Source organism: Amphibalanus amphitrite, unplaced genomic scaffold, assembly GCF_019059575.1.
Source record: "Amphibalanus amphitrite isolate SeventyFive unplaced genomic scaffold, NRLGWU_Aamphi_draft 002745F_arrow, whole genome shotgun sequence".
In the NCBI taxonomy this organism is placed as follows: Eukaryota; Metazoa; Arthropoda; class Thecostraca; order Balanomorpha; family Balanidae; genus Amphibalanus; species Amphibalanus amphitrite.
The window spans coordinates 1-19,047 of record NW_024884121.1 but is presented as its reverse complement, the minus strand read 5'-3'; the positions used below and the strand labels follow the sequence as shown (position 1 = coordinate 19,047).

The 19,047-nt window shown below is 52.6% G+C and overlaps 1 protein-coding gene across 1 annotated transcript; it reads right to left on the bottom strand.

Annotated features, from left to right (window-relative positions):
* Positions 1-4,595: 4,595 nt before the first annotated feature.
* On the bottom strand, positions 4,596-5,025 carry LOC122377337 (the record flags this gene model as incomplete). The annotated part of the gene is made up of 1 exon (XM_043357271.1): positions 4,596-5,025. A coding segment is annotated over exon 1 (430 nt), but the record flags the coding sequence as incomplete, so codon positions are not given.
* Between the last annotated feature and the right edge of the window lie 14,022 nt (positions 5,026-19,047).

Genomic DNA, 19,047 nt, shown 5'->3' with positions numbered 1-19,047 from the left:
AGTTACCAAGCCTTGGCCTATAAAGAAAACCAGGAAATAGTAGCAATTGCATATATGTAATGATTCTACTCTATTACGTTTGAGCTAGCGAAGCGTATTCCTGTAACGTTTTTAACCCGCGAGTTGCTGGGGGGGGGGGCGTTAAACGCCCCCACTTTTTTCGCCGGGCCATAGCATAAAAACGGCGCGCCGCAGGCGCGCCAAATTTTGGGTACCTGTAGGGAATTGGTTGAAGTTTATTGTGATAAAGTTTCAAAAAATTCGGTCGGAAAATTTTTGAGATATCGAGGTTTTAGTGACGTCATGATTTCTGAGTTTTCGACCAAAAACGGCATATGTTCAAAAAATCATATAAAATCACAGAATAGACATACAGACATGCTGTAAACGCCATTAGACTGCCAATACCATGTTCAATCAAATGGCTATCTTCGATTATTGATTATTGTTCCGCATTTTCCATAATCTTGAACTGAATCTTGGCAATTTTTCGTGACTACTTCACGACCATGATACATGAATTTCTTAAATTGAACTTTTTGAGCCAAACACGTACACATATGATAAAATAAATGTCACCATCGTGTTCTACGCCCCAAATTACCTATAAAACATGTGTCACAGGCTGCGAATATCAGTTTTGATTTTCGGGGATATGTGCCTACCCGGTTGACCTGACCTTGACCCTGACCTATGCTTGACTGACCCCTACATGGAGCTGACACTCTTGTAGGCCTTATAAGATGGATTGTGCACCGTTTTGACAGAGTTTATGGCGAGAGGCGCCCATTGCGAAGTCCTGAAGTCCATGCTACTGAAAGCCCGATTTCAGGTGTTTGACCTGACCTTGACCCGACCTGTGACCTCAAAATTCAACTTTAAAGTACTCATCTGAAGCGTCTCGTCGCGCTCTTTCGTTTGCCGCCTCGTGCGTTTCGCTGCGCCTATTGGTTCTCGAGTTATCGGCTGGGGGCGTTTAACGCCCCCCCCCCCCCAGCAAACGGTGGGTGGCGAAATACCCCAGCAACTGCCGGGTTAATAGGCTTGTAAGTGAGCAACCGCTGGGCTGATTGACCTGCGTTACTCTTTGTTGCGCGTAATCCTATACCTTCCATCTCGTTATTGACTGCAACTGATGTATCTTGGTGAGTTATTGACTACAACTGATGTATCATGGTGAGCGTCGTGACACGTGCGACGTGAAGGGCCAAGAGTGTTCGTTATTCTGCTGCAGTAGCGATTTTGGGTTGCTCATATATCTTGAACCCTGAACTGCCACGCCGATTGCGCTCAAATTTGGTACACTGTTTGGGACTGGTTGATAGGGATGTGTTTTTTATAACTCGCATGTGTTTTTCTATAGCGCGGAGAAAAAGTAGGGATTGTTAGGGTTAAGCAGGGACTCACCGATGTTAGATCCCTCTCTGGGTCTTTTCATAGGGGGTCACGGTCCTGACCCGAGATAGCTGAGCTGTGTCGCAGCCCTGACCTCAGACAGCTGAGCTGTGCACGCCGTCGGCTCGGCCGTCAGTCGCCACAGCCGCTGACGCCAGTGTCCAAACAGCTCCCAACAATATCCGGCCCCGCGGGAGTGATCACCGGAACGGGCTGCATGGTACAGGACGGGCTGGGAACACGTCAACTCCAGCATGACGTGTTCCCAGTGTACCTGCATGTAGTTTCTTTATTCCTCAGCAGTTGTCATCCCCTTGGCGTTAGTGTTTCGCGTCCCTCCATTGATCACTCCCGCCTCTGATGGCTTATCCTGCTATACAGGGCCGGATATTGTTTGGAGCTGTTTGGACACTGGCGTCAGCGGCTGTGGCGACTGACGGCCGAGCCGATGGCGTGCACAGCTCAGCTGTCTGAGGTCAGGGCTGCGACACAGCTCAGCTATCTCGGGTCAGGACCGTGACCTATGAAAGGACCCAGAGAGGGATCTAACATCGGTGACTCCCTGCTTAACCCTAACAATCCCCACTTTTTTGTCCGCGATATAAAAAACACATGCGGTTAGAGTACCTGTGTCGAATTAATTAAAGTTTATTATGTCAAAGTTTCAAAACATCAATCCGGTCTGCATGTCTGACTGCTCGCAGAACGGTTCTAGAGGCAGTGTCAGCGCGCGCGGAACGGTCCTCAGATATGTCCACTTTCAAGCGCGGAACGGTCCTTCTGCGCCACCAGACTCCTCTCCCTCTCCCCTCCCCCTGTCCGCTGGTCTATGTCAGACACCAGTACACCACTGACCTCCCCTACCCTCCCCTGACCTTCTCAGGTGCCAGCTGAGACGCTGGTCGGCCTACAGAACCTGCTCGTTCACCTGCGGGACGTCTCGGCAGAGAACGCGCACGTCTACCAGTACCGACTCTGGGACGCTAAGAGGGTCAAGGTGGAGACCGCCCAGAACAGGGTATGTAACACAGACCGTAACACAAGCCGTAACGCAGGTCGTTACACAGGGCGTAAAATAGATTGAACACAGACCGTAACATAGATCGAACACAGACCGTAACACTGGCTGCGTACGTGCGGGCACTCGGCCGGCCGGAACTGGGCTGGATCCATTGGGCAATGAACAGGTGCTTTCTGTGACAGCGTCACCGCTGCAGGTCAGTCAGGGACACACAGACACTGCACCCGGCGCCCTAGTGCATGGTACAGGGCTCGCGGGTTTTAGCGGTAGGTTTTGCACCTAGAAAATTTAGTGTACTTCAGGTTATATCTTCGTCGTCTTAAGCTTTTAAGTGTTGAAGATGCGATCGACTTGTTGGGTAACAAGCCGGCCATGATCGTGTAAAATGGCTTCATCGTAGATCGATTAGTTTCTGAGATATAACCGGAAATGTAAAAGTGCAAAACCTACCGCTTAATCTCGCGAGACCTGTACCTGAGCCCTGAGCGCGCCCATGTGTCGCCCCCAGGGCGTGTCGCCGGACGGTTCTGTGTGTCGGACTGAAACCTGAACCTGCCTGAGTGTTATGCTATGACTCCCCAGGGCGTGTCGCCGGATGGGGCGGCCGGCTACCGGGACGGGCTGCGGCGGGCCACCAACGGCCACCCGCTCTCCGCCGAGGAGGTACAGAAGGTCGTCAGCCGGGTGAACCAGCTTTCCAGCTAGCGGCGCAGAGGTCAGTCACCGCACCGGGCGTATTGCACGGGGACCCTAACAGACGCCTCACTCCTTTCCCTTATCTCAGTTGTTCTTTCATTTTTTTATTATTATAAATAATGGAGATAGACGAGAGCATTTTCGGTGCATTTATTAGGGTCATGTTACTCCAACGGGGTTGCGTTGTCGGCACAGTCCTGTCTGGTCTGTGTGCTGCGGCGATGGTCTGCCATCCGGTGACCCAACGCTTCTGTCCGCTGACCGAGTTTCGTCTCTTTGCTGACCGTGTAACGTCTGTCCGTCAGGGTGGTTGCCGTGAACGCCTGTCGGACGGCGCCGGAGGGCAGCGCCGGCCGGCTACTGTCACTGCTGGACCAGCTGCGGCTGCCGGACGCCGGAGCGCTGCCCGACTGGGGTCTACATCCTGGTATGTTACTGGGAGCGGCACGGTGTGTGTTGGGTGCTTCTGACGGTCAGTTGTAGTAACTGTTAGTTCCTCTACTGGCCACCAGGTGAAAAGCGTATTAGCTGTACAGCAATGTAGAGTTTCACTGATGTTAGTTGTCGGACTTTCGTCCCCGTCTTGAGTTGAGATGTTAGTTTCACAACGTTTCGGCCAGTTACTTCTCCGGCCGTCGTCAGGTGTTCTTTGGCCCTTAGAAGGACCTGGATGTTGGTGGCGTTGCGCCGTATGCGTCATACCGTTCGAAAGCTCCTGTAGTCAGCGGGAATCGAACTCGGGTTTCCCCGGTGATAGTCCACGGTTCTAACCACTCCACTATCGAGGCAGACATTGTTATGGAGCTGGAAACTTGGTGTCATTTATCCCCCAGATGTTTTTGTGATTTCCTTAGTAGTGGGAGCCATATTGGGCTGATGTCAACGCTTGGCTTGCTGATGGGGTTGCTAGCCAGCGCCATGTGTGCGGCTTCCTTGATTTTTCTGATTTTCCAGTGTGGCTCCTTGTCGATGATGGTGGTATCATCCCAAGCAGGTCTGTGATCTCCTTCAGACCATGCATGCTCCGCCACACCGGATTTCAGTGTTTCGCCTCGGATGGTGGCCTTCCTGTGTTCTTCGAGCCTGACCGCCAGTGGGCGGCCAGTCTCGCCCTTGTATGACCTGCCGCAGCTGCACGGGATGTCGTATATGCAGTTCTTTGTTTGCTCCTTGGTGGTTGGCGGTCTGACCTTTGTGAGTGACCTGCGGAGGGTGGTGGTACTTCTGAACACCGTCCTGATGTTGTATGCTCCGCAGATTCGCCTTAGCTTCTCTGACAGTCCTCTGTTGTATGGGAGGGATACTGTCGCGATGGGCTTATCCCTTGGTTGTTGTTGGGATGCTTCCTTGGGTTTGTGTTTCATGAAGCTCGTTGGGTATCCGTTTCTCCTGAAGGTGCTGGTAAGGCGTGACATTTCAATCTTTCTGGCTGCTTCGTCTCCACAGATGTTGGTGGCTCGGGTCTGCAGGCATCTTACGATACCTTTCTTGACTGTGTCTGGGTGGTGTGACTTGAAGTTGAGGTAGCGGTCGGTCGCTGTTGGTTTGCGGTAGACCGATGTTCTGAATGCTTCCTCAGATTTTTCCACTTGGACGTCAAGGAATGGTAGTTTGTTGTCGACTTCTGTTTCCATTGTGAATTGGATGGAGGGTCGGAGGCTGTTGAGGTGGTCTAGGAACGGTGTTATGTCCTCGCGATGGTCCCACAGGACGAATGTGTCGTCGACATATCGCAGCCACAGGGATGGTTTCAGTGGTGCTGTTTGTAAGGCCAGTTCCTCGAAGTGTTCCATGTAGATGTTGGCGATCACCGGTGACAGGGGTGAACCCATGGCCATTCCTTCAGTTTGTTGGTAGTAGTCATCGCCCAGTTGGAAGGCGGTGGTGGTGACACAGAATGTCAGGAGTTCCATGATGTCATCAGTCGGGATTGTCGTTCTTTCGGGCAGTGTATCGTCGCTCTCCAGTCTTGTCCTCACTATGCTCAGAGCTTCGGTAGTGGGCACATTGGTGAACAGACTCACCACATCGAAGCTTACCATTTGCATGTTCGGCGAAGGTCGCATGGCCTGAACCAGTGAGACGAAGTGGGCTGAATTCTTGACATATGTAGGTGTTTTGCCACTCAGTGGGTTGATGATCTTGACGAGGAACTGGCTCAGAGGATGGCAGGCTGAGCCACGGCAGCTTACTATTGGTCTTAGCGGTACATTGGTCTTGTGTACCTTTGGCAGCCCGTACATGTGTGGAAGTTTGCTGTGATGTTGGCTCAGCTTTCTGTACTGGGCGTCCGTGAGTTGTTCCTTGTCCTTGTTCTTCTTAAGGAGCTTTGTTAGTTTGCGTTCACAGGCCGGGGTTGGGTCTGCATATACGACATCCCGTGCAGCTGCGGCAGGTCATACAAGGGCGAGACTGGCCGCCCACTGGCGGTCAGGCTCGAAGAACACAGGAAGGCCACCATCCGAGGCGAAACACTGAAATCCGGTGTGGCGGAGCATGCATGGTCTGAAGGAGATCACAGACCTGCTTGGGATGATACCACCATCATCGACAAGGAGCCACACTGGAAAATCAGAAAAATCAAGGAAGCCGCACACATGGCGCTGGCTAGCAACCCCATCAGCAAGCCAAGCGTTGACATCAGCCCAATATGGCTCCCACTACTAAGGAAATCACAAAAACATCTGGGGGATAAATGACACCAAGTTTCCAGCTCCATAACAATGTCTGCCTCGATAGTGGAGTGGTTAGAACCGTGGACTATCACCGGGGAAACCCGAGTTCGATTCCCGCTGACTACAGGAGCTTTCGAACGGTATGACGCATACGGCGCAACGCCACCAACATCCAGGTCCTTCTAAGGGCCAAAGAACACCTGACGACGGCCGGAGAAGTAACTGGCCGAAACGTTGTGAAACTAACATCTCAACTCAGGACGGGGACGAAAGTCCGACAACTAACATCAGTGATACTAACACCTCGTCTCAAGCATTCAGAAGAACTATACAATGTAGAGTTGTTTCAGCTTTGGCGTAAACTTTCTCCTCTTCCGCTCACCATTCACCACCAGAGTCAGCAGCGTCTCGGCTGGCGGTCCAGTCAGTCAGAGCGAGTGTCTTCACTCGCCACAGCGGGCCGGACCCATTACAGGGCAGCAGAGTTATCAGTTACCAAGCCTTGGCCTATAAAGAAAACCAGGAAATAGTAGCAATTGCATATATGTAATGATTCTACTCTATTACGTTTGAGCTAGCGAAGCGTATTCCTGTAACGTTTTTAATAGGCTTGTAAGTCAGCAACCGCTGGGCTGATTGACCTGCGTTACTCTTTGTTGCGCGTAATCCTATACCTTCCATCTCGTTATTGACTGCAACTGATGTATCTTGGTGAGTTATTGACTACAACTGATGTATCATGGTGAGCGTCGTGACACGTGCGACGTGAAGGGCCAAGAGTGTTCGTTATTCTGCTGCAGTAGCGATTTTGGGTTGCTCATATATCTTGAACCCTGAACTGCCACGCCGATTGCGCTCAAATTTGGTACACTGTTTGGGACTGGTTGATAGGGATGTGTTTTTTATAACTCGCATGTGTTTTTCTATAGCGCGGAGAAAAAAGTAGGGATTGTTAGGGTTAAGCAGGGACTCACCGATGTTAGATCCCTCTCTGGGTCTTTTCATAGGGGGTCACGGTCCTGACCCGAGATAGCTGAGCTGTGTCGCAGCCCTGACCTCAGACAGCTGAGCTGTGCACGCCGTCGGCTCGGCCGTCAGTCGCCACAGCCGCTGACGCCAGTGTCCAAACAGCTCCCAACAATATCCGGCCCCGCGGGAGTGATCACCGGAACGGGCTGCATGGTACAGGACGGGCTGGGAACACGTCAACTCCAGCATGACGTGTTCCCAGTGTACCTGCATGTAGTTTCTTTATTCCTCAGCAGTTGTCATCCCCTTGGCGTTAGTGTTTCGCGTCCCTCCATTGATCACTCCCGCCTCTGATGGCTTATCCTGCTATACAGGGCCGGATATTGTTTGGAGCTGTTTGGACACTGGCGTCAGCGGCTGTGGCGACTGACGGCCGAGCCGATGGCGTGCACAGCTCAGCTGTCTGAGGTCAGGGCTGCGACACAGCTCAGCTATCTCGGGTCAGGACCGTGACCTATGAAAGGACCCAGAGAGGGATCTAACATCGGTGACTCCCTGCTTAACCCTAACAATCCCCACTTTTTTGTCCGCGATATAAAAAACACATGCGGTTAGAGTACCTGTGTCGAATTAATTAAAGTTTATTATGTCAAAGTTTCAAAACATCAATCCGGTCTGCATGTCTGACTGCTCGCAGAACGGTTCTAGAGGCAGTGTCAGCGCGCGCGGAACGGTCCTCAGATATGTCCACTTTCAAGCGCGGAACGGTCCTTCTGCGCCACCAGACTCCTCTCCCTCTCCCCTCCCCCTGTCCGCTGGTCTATGTCAGACACCAGTACACCACTGACCTCCCCTACCCTCCCCTGACCTTCTCAGGTGCCAGCTGAGACGCTGGTCGGCCTACAGAACCTGCTCGTTCACCTGCGGGACGTCTCGGCAGAGAACGCGCACGTCTACCAGTACCGACTCTGGGACGCTAAGAGGGTCAAGGTGGAGACCGCCCAGAACAGGGTATGTAACACAGACCGTAATACAAGCCGTAACGCAGGTCGTTACACAGGGCGTAAAATAGATTGAACACAGACCGTAACATAGATCGAACACAGACCGTAACACTGGCTGCGTACGTGCGGGCACTCGGCCGGCCGGAACTGGGCTGGATCCATTGGGCAATGAACAGGTGCTTTCTGTGACAGCGTCACCGCTGCAGGTCAGTCAGGGACACACAGACACTGCACCCGGCGCCCTTGTGCATGGTACAGGGCTCGCGGGTTTTAGCGGTAGGTTTTGCACCTAGAAAATTTAGTGTACTTCAGGTTATATCTTCGTCGTCTTAAGCTTTTAAGTGTTGAAGATGCGATCGACTTGTTGGGTAACAAGCCGGCCATGATCGTGTAAAATGGCTTCATCGTAGATCGATTAGTTTCTGAGATATAACCGGAAATGTAAAAGTGCAAGCCTACCGCTTAATCTCGCGAGACCTGTACCTGAGCCCTGAGCGCGCAGATGTGTCGCCCCCAGGGCGTGTCGCCGGACGGTTCTGTGTGTCGGACTGAAACCTGAACCTGCCTGATTGTTATGCTATGACTCCGCAGGGCGTGTCGCCGGATGGGGCGGCCGGCTACCGGGACGGGCTGCGGTGGACCACCAACGGCCACCCGCTCTCCGCCGAGGAGGTACAGAAGGTCGTCAGCCGGGTGAACCAGCTCTCCAGCTAGCGGCGATGAGGTCAGTCACCGCACCGGGCGTATTGCACGGGGACCCTAACAGACGCCTCACTCCTTTCCCTCATCTCAGTTGTTCTTTCATTTTTTTATTATTATAAATAATGGAGATAGACCAGAACATTTTCGGTGCATTTATTAGGGTCATGTTACTCCAACGGGGTTGCGTTGTCGGCACAGTCCTGTCTGGTCTGTGTGCTGCGGCGATGCTCTGCCATCTGGTGACCCAACGCCACTGTCCGCTGACCGAGTGTCGGCTCTCTGCTGACCGTGTAACGTCTGTCCGTCAGGGTGGTTGCCGTGAACGTCTGTCGTACGGCGCCGGAGGGCAGCGCCGGCCGGCTACTGTCACTGCTGGACCAGCTGCGGCTGCCGGACGCCGGAGCGCTGCCCGACTGGGGTCTACATCCTGGTATGTTACTGGGAGCGGCACGGTGTGTGTTGGGTGCTTCTGACGGTCAGTTGTAGTAACTGTTAGTTCCTCTACTGGCCACCAGGTGAAAAGCGTATTAGCTGTACAGCAATGTAGAGTTGCTTCAGCTTTGGCGTAAACTTTCTCCTCTTCCGCTCACCATTCACCACCAGAGTCAGCAGCGTCTCGGCTGGCGGTCCAGTCAGTCAGAGCGAGTGTCTTCACTCGCCACAGCGGGCCGGACCCATTACAGGGCAGCAGAGTTATCAGTTACCAAGCCTTGGCCTATAAAGAAAACCAGGAAATAGTAGCAATTGCATATATGTAATGATTCTACTCTATTACGTTTGAGCTAGCGAAGCGTATTCCTGTAACGTTTTTAATAGGCTTGTAAGTCAGCAACCGCTGGGCTGATTGACCTGCGTTACTCTTTGTTGCGCGTAATCCTATCCCTTCCATCTCGTTATTGACTACAACTGATGTAGCTTGGTGAGTTATTGACTACAACTGATGTATCATCGTGAGCGTCGTGACACGTGCGACGTGAAGGGCCAAGAGTGTTCGTTATTCTGCTGCAGTAGCGATTTTGGGTTGCTCATATATCTTGAACCCTGAACTGCCACGCCGATTGCGCTCAAATTTGGTACACTGGGACTGGTTGATAGGGATGTGTTTTTTATAACTCGCATGTGTTTTTTTATAGCGCGGAGAAAAAAGTAGGGATTGTTAGGGTTAAGCAGGGACTCACCGATGTTAGATCCCTCTCTGGGTCTTTTCATAGGGGGTCACGGTCCTAACCCGAGATAGCTGAGCTGTGTCGCAGCCCTGACCTCAGACAGCTGAGCTGTGCACGCCGTCGGCTCGGCCGTCAGTCGCCACAGCCGCTGACGCCAGTGTCTAAACAGCTCCCAACAATATCCGGCCCCGCGGGAGTGATCACCGGAACGGGCTGCATGGTACAGGACGGGCTGGGAACACGTCAACTCCAGCATGACGTGTTCCCAGTGTACCTGCATGTAGTTTCTTTATTCCTCAGCAGTTGTCATCCCCTTGGCGTTAGTGTTTCGCGTCCCTCCATTGATCACTCCCGCCTCTGATGGCTTATCCTGCTATACAGGGCCGGATATTGTTTGGAGCTGTTTGGACACTGGCGTCAGCGGCTGTGGCGACTGACGGCCGAGCCGACGGCGTGCACAGCTCAGCTGTCTGAGGTCAGGGCTGCGACACAGCTCAGCTATCTCGGGTCAGGACCGTGACCTATGAAAGGACCCAGAGAGGGATCTAACATCGGTGACTCCCTGCTTAACCCTAACAATCCCCACTTTTTTGTCCGCGATATAAAAAACACATGCGGTTAGAGTACCTGTGTCGAATTAATTAAAGTTTATTATGTCAAAGTTTCAAAACATCAATCCGGTCTGCATGTCTGACTGCTCGCAGAACGATTCTAGAGGCAGTGTCAGCGCGCGCGGAACGGTCCTCAGATATGTCCACTTTCAAGCGCGGAACGGTCCTTCTGCGCCACCAGACTCCTCTCCCTCTCCCCTCCCCCTGTCCGCTGGTCTATGTCAGACACCAGTACACCACTGACCTCCCCTACCCTCTCCTGACCTTCTCAGGTGCCAGCTGAGACGCTGGTCGGCCTACAGAACCTGCTCGTTCACCTGCGGGACGTCTCGGCAGAGAATGCGCACGTCTACCAATACCGACTCTGGGACGCTAAGAGGGTCAAGGTGGAGACCGCCCAGAACAGGGTATGTAACACAGACCGTAACACAAGCCGTAACGCAGGTCGTTACACAGGGTGTAAAATAGATTGAACACAGACCGTAACATAGATCGAACACAGATCGTAACACTGGCTGCGTACGTGCGGGCACTCGGCCGGCCGGAACTGGGCTGGATCCATTGGGCAATGAACAGGTGCTTTCTGTGACAGCGTCACCGCTGCAGGTCAGTCAGGGACACACAGACACTGCACCCGGGGCCCTTGTGCATGGTACAGGGCTCGCGGGTTTTAGCGGTAGGTTTTGCACCTAGAAAATTTAGTGTACTTCAGGCTATATCTTCGTCGTCTTAAGCTTTTCAGTGTTGAAGATGCGATCGACTTGTTGGGTAACAAGCCGGCCATGATCGTGTAAAATGGCTTCATCGTAGATCGATTAGTTTCTGAGATATAACCGGAAATGTAAAAGTGCAAAACCTACCGCTTAATCTCGCGAGACCTGTACCTGAGCCCTGAGCGCGCCCATGTGTCGCCCCCAGGGCGTGTCGCCGGACGGTTCTGTGTGTCGGACTGAAACCTGAACCTGCCTGAGTGTTATGCTATGACTCCCCAGGGCGTGTCGCCGGATGGGGCGGCCGGCTACCGGGACGGGCTGCGGCGGGCCACCAACGGCCACCCGCTCTCCGCCGAGGAGGTACAGAAGGTCGTCAGCCGGGTGAACCAGCTCTCCAGCTAGCGGCGCAGAGGTCAGTCACCGCACCGGGCGTATTGCACGGGGACCCTAACAGACGCCTCACTCCTTTCCCTCATCTCAGTTGTTCTTTCATTTTTTTATTATTATAAATAATGGAGATAGATGAGAGCATTTTCGGTGCATATATTAGGGTCATGTTACTCCAACGGGGTTGCGTTGTCGGCACAGTCCTGTCTGGTCTGTGTGCTGCGGCGATGCTCTGCCATCCGGTGACCCAACGCTTCTGTCCGCTGACCGAGTTTCGTCTCTTTGCTGACCGCGTAACGTCTGTCCGTCAGGGTGGTGGCCGTGAACGCCTGTCGGACGGCGCCGAAGGGCAGCGCCGGCCGGCTGCTGTCACTGCTGGACCAGCTGCGGCTGCCGGACGCCGGAGCGCTGCCCGACTGGGGTCTACATCCTGGTATGTTACTGAGAGCGGCACGGTGTGTGTTGGGTGCTTCTGACGGTCAGTTGTAGTAACTGTTAGTTCCTCTACTGGCCACCAGGTGAAAAGCGTATTAGCTGTACAGCAATGTAGAGTTGTTTCAGCTTTGGCGTAAACTTTCTCCTCTTCCGCTCACCATTCACCACCAGAGTCAGCAGCGTCTCGGCTGGCGGTCCAGTCAGTCAGAGCGAGTGTCTTCACTCGCCACAGCGGGCCGGACCCATTACAGGGCAGCAGAGTTATCAGTTACCAAGCCTTGGCCTATAAAGAAAACCAGGAAATAGTAGCAATTGCATATATGTAATGATTCTACTCTATTACGTTTGAGCTAGCGAAGCGTATTCCTGTAACGTTTTTAATAGGCTTGTAAGTCAGCAACCGCTGGGCTGATTGACCTGCGTTACTCTTTGTTACGCGTAATCCTATACCTTCCATCTCGTTATTGACTGCAACTGATGTATCTTGGTGAGTTATTGACTACAACTGATGTATCATGGTGAGCGTCGTGACACGTGCGACGTGAAGGGCCAAGAGTGTTCGTTATTCTGCTGCAGTAGCGATTTTGGGTTGCTCATATATCTTGAACCCTGAACTGCCACGCCGATTGCGCTCAAATTTGGTACACTGTTTGGGACTGGTTGATAGGGATGTGTTTTTTATAACTCGCATGTGTTTTTCTATAGCGCGGAGAAAAAAGTAGGGATTGTTAGGGTTAAGCAGGGACTCACCGATGTTAGATCCCTCTCTGGGTCTTTTCATAGGGGGTCACGGTCCTGACCCGAGATAGCTGAGCTGTGTCGCAGCCCTGACCTCAGACAGCTGAGCTGTGCACGCCGTCGGCTCGGCCGTCAGTCGCCACAGCCGCTGACGCCAGTGTCCAAACAGCTCCCAACAATATCCGGCCCCGCGGGAGTGATCACCGGAACGGGCTGCATGGTACAGGACGGGCTGGGAACACGTCAACTCCAGCATGACGTGTTCCCATTGTACCTGCATGTAGTTTCTTTATTCCTCAGCAGTTGTCATCCCCTTGGCGTTAGTGTTTCGCGTCCCTCCATTGATCACTCCCGCCTCTGATGGCTTATCCTGCTATACAGGGCCGGATATTGTTTGGAGCTGTTTGGACACTGGCGTCAGCGGCTGTGGCGACTGACGGCCGAGCCGACGGCGTGCACAGCTCAGCTGTCTGAGGTCAGGGCTGCGACACAGCTCAGCTATCTCGGGTCAGGACCGTGACCTATGAAAGGACCCAGAGAGGGATCTAACATCGGTGACTCCCTGCTTAACCCTAACAATCCCCACTTTTTTGTCCGCGATATAAAAAACACATGCGGTTAGAGTACCTGTGTCGAATTAATTAAAGTTTATTATGTCAAAGTTTCAAAACATCAATCCGGTCTGCATGTCTGACTGCTCGCAGAACGGTTCTAGAGGCAGTGTCAGCGCGCGCGGAACGGTCCTCAGATATGTCCACTTTCAAGCGCGGAACGGTCCTTCTGCGCCACCAGACTCCTCTCCCTCTCCCCTCCCCCTGTCCGCTGGTCTATGTCAGACACCAGTACACCACTGACCTCCCCTACCCTCTCCTGACCTTCTCAGGTGCCAGCTGAGACGCTGGTCGGCCTACAGAACCTGCTCGTTCACCTGCGGGACGTCTCGGCAGAGAACGCGCACGTCTACCAATACCGACTCTGGGACGCTAAGAGGGTCAAGGTGGAGACCGCCCAGAACAGGGTATGTAACACAGACCGTAACACAAGCCGTAACGCAGGTCGTTACACAGGGTGTAAAATAGATTGAACACAGACCGTAACATAGATCGAACACAGACCGTAACACTGGCTGCATACGTGCGGGCACTCGGCCGGCTGGAACTGGGCTGGATCCATTGGGCAATGAACAGGTGCTTTCTGTGACAGCGTCACCGCTGCAGGTCAGTCAGGGACACACAGACACTGCACCCGGGGCCCTTGTGCATGGTACAGGGCTCGCGGGTTTTAGCGGTAGGTTTTGCACCTAGAAAATTTAGTGTACTTCAGGCTATATCTTCGTCGTCTTAAGCTTTTAAGTGTTGAAGATGCGATCGACTTGTTGGGTAACAAGCCGGCCATGATCGTGTAAAATGGCTTCATCGTAGATCGATTAGTTTCTGAGATATAACCGGAAATGTAAAAGTGCAAAACCTACCGCTTAATCTCGCGAGACCTGTACCTGAGCCCTGAGCGCGCCCATGTGTCGCCCCCAGGGCGTGTCGCCGGACGGTTCTGTGTGTCGGACTCGGACTGAAACCTGAACCTGCCTGAGTGTTATGCTATGACTCCCCAGGGCGTGTCGCCGGATGGGGCGGCCGGCTACCGGGACGGGCTGCGGCGGGCCACCAACGGCCACCCGCTCTCTGCCGAGGAGGTACAGAAGGTCGTCAGCCGGGTGAACCAGCTCTCCAGCTAGCGGCGATGAGGTCAGTCACCGCACCGGGCGTATTGCACGGGGACCCTAACAGACGCCTCACTCCTTTCCCTCATCTCAGTTGTTCTTTCATTTTTTTATTATTATAAATAATGGAGATAGACGAGAGCATTTTCGGTGCATATATTAGGGTCATGTTACTCCAACGGGGTTGCGTTGTCGGCACAGTCCTGTCTGGTCTGTGTGCTGCGGCGATGCTCTGCCATCCGGTGACCCAACGCTTCTGTCCGCTGACCGAGTTTCGTCTCTTTGCTGACCGTGTAACGTCTGTCCGTCAGGGTGGTGGCCGTGAACGCCTGTCGGACGGCGCCGGAGGGCAGCGCCGGCCGGCTGCTGTCACTGCTGGACCAGCTGCGGCTGCCGGACGCCGGAGCGCTGCCTGACTGGGGTCTACATCCTGGTATGTTACTGGGAGCGGCACGGTGTGTGTTGGGTGCTTCTGACGGTCAGTTGTAGTAACTGTTAGTTGCTCTACTGGCCACCAGGTGAAAAGCGTATTAGCTGTACAGCAATGTAGAGTTGCTTCAGCTTTGGCGTAAACTTTCTCCTCTTCCGCTCACCATTCACCACCAGAGTCAGCAGCGTCTCGGCTGGCGGTCCAGTCAGTCAGAGCGAGTGTCTTCACTCGCCACAGCGGGCCGGACCCATTACAGGGCAGCAGAGTTATCAGTTACCAAGCCTTGGCCTATAAAGAAAACCAGGAAATAGTAGCAATTGCATATATGTAATGATTCTACTCTATTACGTTTGAGCTAGCGAAGCGTATTCCTGTAACGTTTTTAATAGGCTTGTAAGTCAGCAACCGCTGGGCTGATTGACCTGCGTTACTCTTTGTTGCGCGTAATCCTATACCTTCCATCTCGTTATTGACTACAACTGATGTATCTTGGTGAGTTATTGACTACAACTGATGTATCATGGTGAGCGTCGTGACACGTGCGACGTGAAGGGCCAAGAGTGTTCGTTATTCTGCTGCAGTAGCGATTTTGGGTTGCTCATATATCTTGAACCCTGAACTGCCACGCCGATTGCGCTCAAATTTGGTACACTGTTTGGGACTGGTTGATAGGGATGTGTTTTTTATAACTCGCATGTGTTTTTCTTTAGCGCGGAGAAAAAAGTAGGGATTGTTAGGGTTAAGCAGGGACTCACCGATGTTAGATCCCTCTCTGGGTCTTTTCATAGGGGGTCACGGTCCTGACCCGAGATAGCTGAGCTGTGTCGCAGCCCTGACCTCAGACAGCTGAGCTGTGCACGCCGTCGGCTCGGCCGTCAGTCGCCACAGCCGCTGACGCCAGTGTCCAAACAGCTCCCAACAATATCCGGCCCCGCGGGAGTGATCACCGGAACGGGCTGCATGGTACAGGACGGGCTAGGAACACGTCAACTCCAGCATGACGTGTTCCCAGTGTACCTGCATGTAGTTTCTTTATTCCTCAGCAGTTGTCATCCCCTTGGCGTTAGTGTTTCGCGTCCCTCCATTGATCACTCCTGCCTCTGATGGCTTATCCTGCTATACAGGGCCGGATATTGTTTGGAGCTGTTTGGACACTGGCGTCAGCGGCTGTGGCGACTGACGGCCGAGCCGACGGCGTGCACAGCTCAGCTGTCTGAGGTCAGGGCTGCGACACAGCTCAGCTATCTCGGGTCAGGACCGTGACCTATGAAAGGACCCAGAGAGGGATCTAACATCGGTGACTCCCTGCTTAACCCTAACAATCCCCACTTTTTTGTCCGCGATATAAAAAACACATGCGGTTAGGCTACCTGTGTCGAATTAATTAAAGTTTATTATGTCAAAGTTTCAAAACATCAATCCGGTCTGCATGTCTGACTGCTCGCAGAACGGTTCTAGAGGCAGTGTCAGCGCGCGCGGAACGGTCCTCAGATAGTGTCCACTTTCAAGCGCGGAACGGTCCTACTGCGCCACCAGACTCCTCTCCCTCTCCCCTCCCCCCTGTCCGCTGGTCTATGTCAGACACCAGTACACCACTGACCTCCCCTACCCTCCCCTGACCTTCTCAGGTGCCAGCTGAGACGCTGGTCGGCCTACAGAACCTGCTCGTTCACCTGCGGGACGTCTCGGCAGAGAACGCGCACGTCTACCAGTACCGACTCTGGGACGCTAGGAGGGTCAAGGTGGAGACCGCCCAGAACAGGGTATGTAACACAGACCGTAACACAAGCCGTAACGCAGGTCGTTACACAGGGCGTAAAATAGATTGAACACAGACCGTAACATAGATCGAACACAGACCGTAACACTGGCTGCGTACGTGCGGGCACTCGGCCGGCCGGAACTGGGCTGGATCCATTGGGCAATGAACAGGTGCTTTCTGTGACAGCGTCACCGCTGCAGGTCAGTCAGGGACACACAGACACTGCACCCGGCGCCCTTGTGCATGGTACAGGGCTCGCGGGTTTTAGCGGTAGGTTTTGCACCTAGAAAATTTAGTGTACTTCAGGCTATATCTTCGTCGTCTTAAGCTTTTAAGTGTTGAAGATGCGATCGACTTGTTGGGTAACAAGCCGGCCATGATCGTGTAAAATGGCTTCATCGTAGATCGATTAGTTTCTGAGATATAACCGGAAATGTAAAAGTGCAAACCTACCGCTTAATCTCGCGAGACCTGTACCTGAGCCCTGAGCGCGCCCATGTGTCGCCCCCAGGGCGTGTCGCCGGACGGTTCTGTGTGTCGGACTGAAACCTGAACCTGCCTGAGTGTTATGCTATGACTCCCCAGGGCGTGTCGCCGGATGGGGCGGCCGGCTACCGGGACGGGCTGCGGCGGGCCACCAACGGCCACCCGCTCTCCGCCGAGGAGGTACAGAAGGTCGTCAGCCGGGTGAACCAGCTCTCCAGCTAGCGGCGATGAGGTCAGTCACCGCACCGGGCGTATTGCACGGGGACCCTAACAGACGCCTCACTCCTTTCCCTCATCTCAGTTGTTCTTTCATTTTTTTATTATTATAAATAATGGAGATAGACGAGAGCATTTTCGGTGCATATATTAGGGTCATGTTACTCCAACGGGGTTGCGTTGTCGGCACAGTCCTGTCTGGTCTGTGTGCTGCGGCGATGCTCTGCCATCCGGTGACCCAACGCTTCTGTCCGCTGACCGAGTTTCGTCTCTTTGCTGACCGTGTAACGTCTGTCCGTCAGGGTGGTGGCCGTGAACGCCTGTCGGACGGCGCCGGAGGGCAGCGCCGGCCGGCTGCTGTCACTGCTGGACCAGCTGCGGCTGCCGGACGCCGGAGCGCTGCCCGACTGGGGTCTACATCCTGGTATGTTACTGGGAGCGGGGGTTACGGACAAAAGTACGTATCGCTAAAGTACGTAGGACAAAAGTCGTAAGCAAAAGTACTAGGATTTAAGTACGTATCGCAGAAGTACGTACAGTATAAAGTACGTATGGACAAAATACGTCAGGGACAAAAGTACGTATCGCAGAAGTACGTACAGTATAAAGTACGTATGGACAAAAGTACGTCAGGGACAAAAGTACGTATCGCAGAAGTACGTACAGTATAAAGTACGTATGGACAAAAGTACGTCAGGGACAAAAGTACGTATAGCTAATGTACGTAGGGTAAAAAGTACGTATGGACAAAAGTACGTCAGGGACAAAAGTACGTATCGGAGAAGTACGTAGGGTGTAAAGTACGTATGGACAAAAGTACGTCACGGACAAAAGTACGTATAGCTAATGTACGTAGGGTAAAAAGTACGTATGGACAAAGTACGTCACGGACAAAAGTACGTATGGCAGAAGTACGTAAGGGTATAAAGTACGTAAACGTATGGACAAAAGTGCGTCACGTACAAAAGTACATATAGCAAATGTACGTAGGGTATAATGAAGGATAAAGACGCAAGGTAAAGACCTTGGGCAACGCCCCATATAATCTATTTTCTACATAGGCCTACCAGGCCTACCTAAATTTTGTGCTACATCACCTGGAAGGCCAAATTTGTGCTCAATGTGTTCTTTGGACATTTTACTTTAAATTCCACCCTCAAATTCATTCACTTATGATCGGACTCCCAGCTAGGAAGTGATTTGTGAAGCAACTGCTAATGGGACATTTTGCCCCAACCCCAGGGCAAAACGCCCACGGCCTGAGGCAAGAAGCCCCATACTCTAGAGTCTAGCTTAAAGATTAAACATGGTATTGGCTAAATCTATATGAGAGATCCGTTAGACCGCGAGGCACGGCACTGAAGTTAGCACCTTCCATCCTATCAGGTGTTCAGCTATGACCTATTGTATGAGCAGGTTTTTCACGTGCCTCATAAGGCCAATAATAAATTATTGCAATGCAAATCATTAACAATACACTTCCTTTGCCATACAGTTGCTGAGAAAAATACATATAAATGCATAGAACTTGCTGTTCGCCAGCTACCGAACATTAGGAAGTGGGTAGTCCGAACAACACTGAGGTAAAACGCCCCATGGGGCTTTTTGCCCCGCGACCTACTGGGGCGTTTTACCCCATCATGTAGTTCGGTCAGCGAACAACGCCTTGTGCTCCAGCAACCATAATTTAACACGAACCAACCCGGCATTATAAGCGTTAGACAATAGTTGTTCAAAAAAGTCGTTAACCTGATGTGGACTACAAAAGAACGCGAGGATGCATAATCAGATGACCAAACATAAAAATCACTAAAAAAACAACACATTTTTGGCTATATCTCCCAGAGAGTTATCACAATTTCTTTCCAGAATGATCATATAGTGCACGTTTAACAGAAGAGAGGACACTTCCCAGAACCCTGTC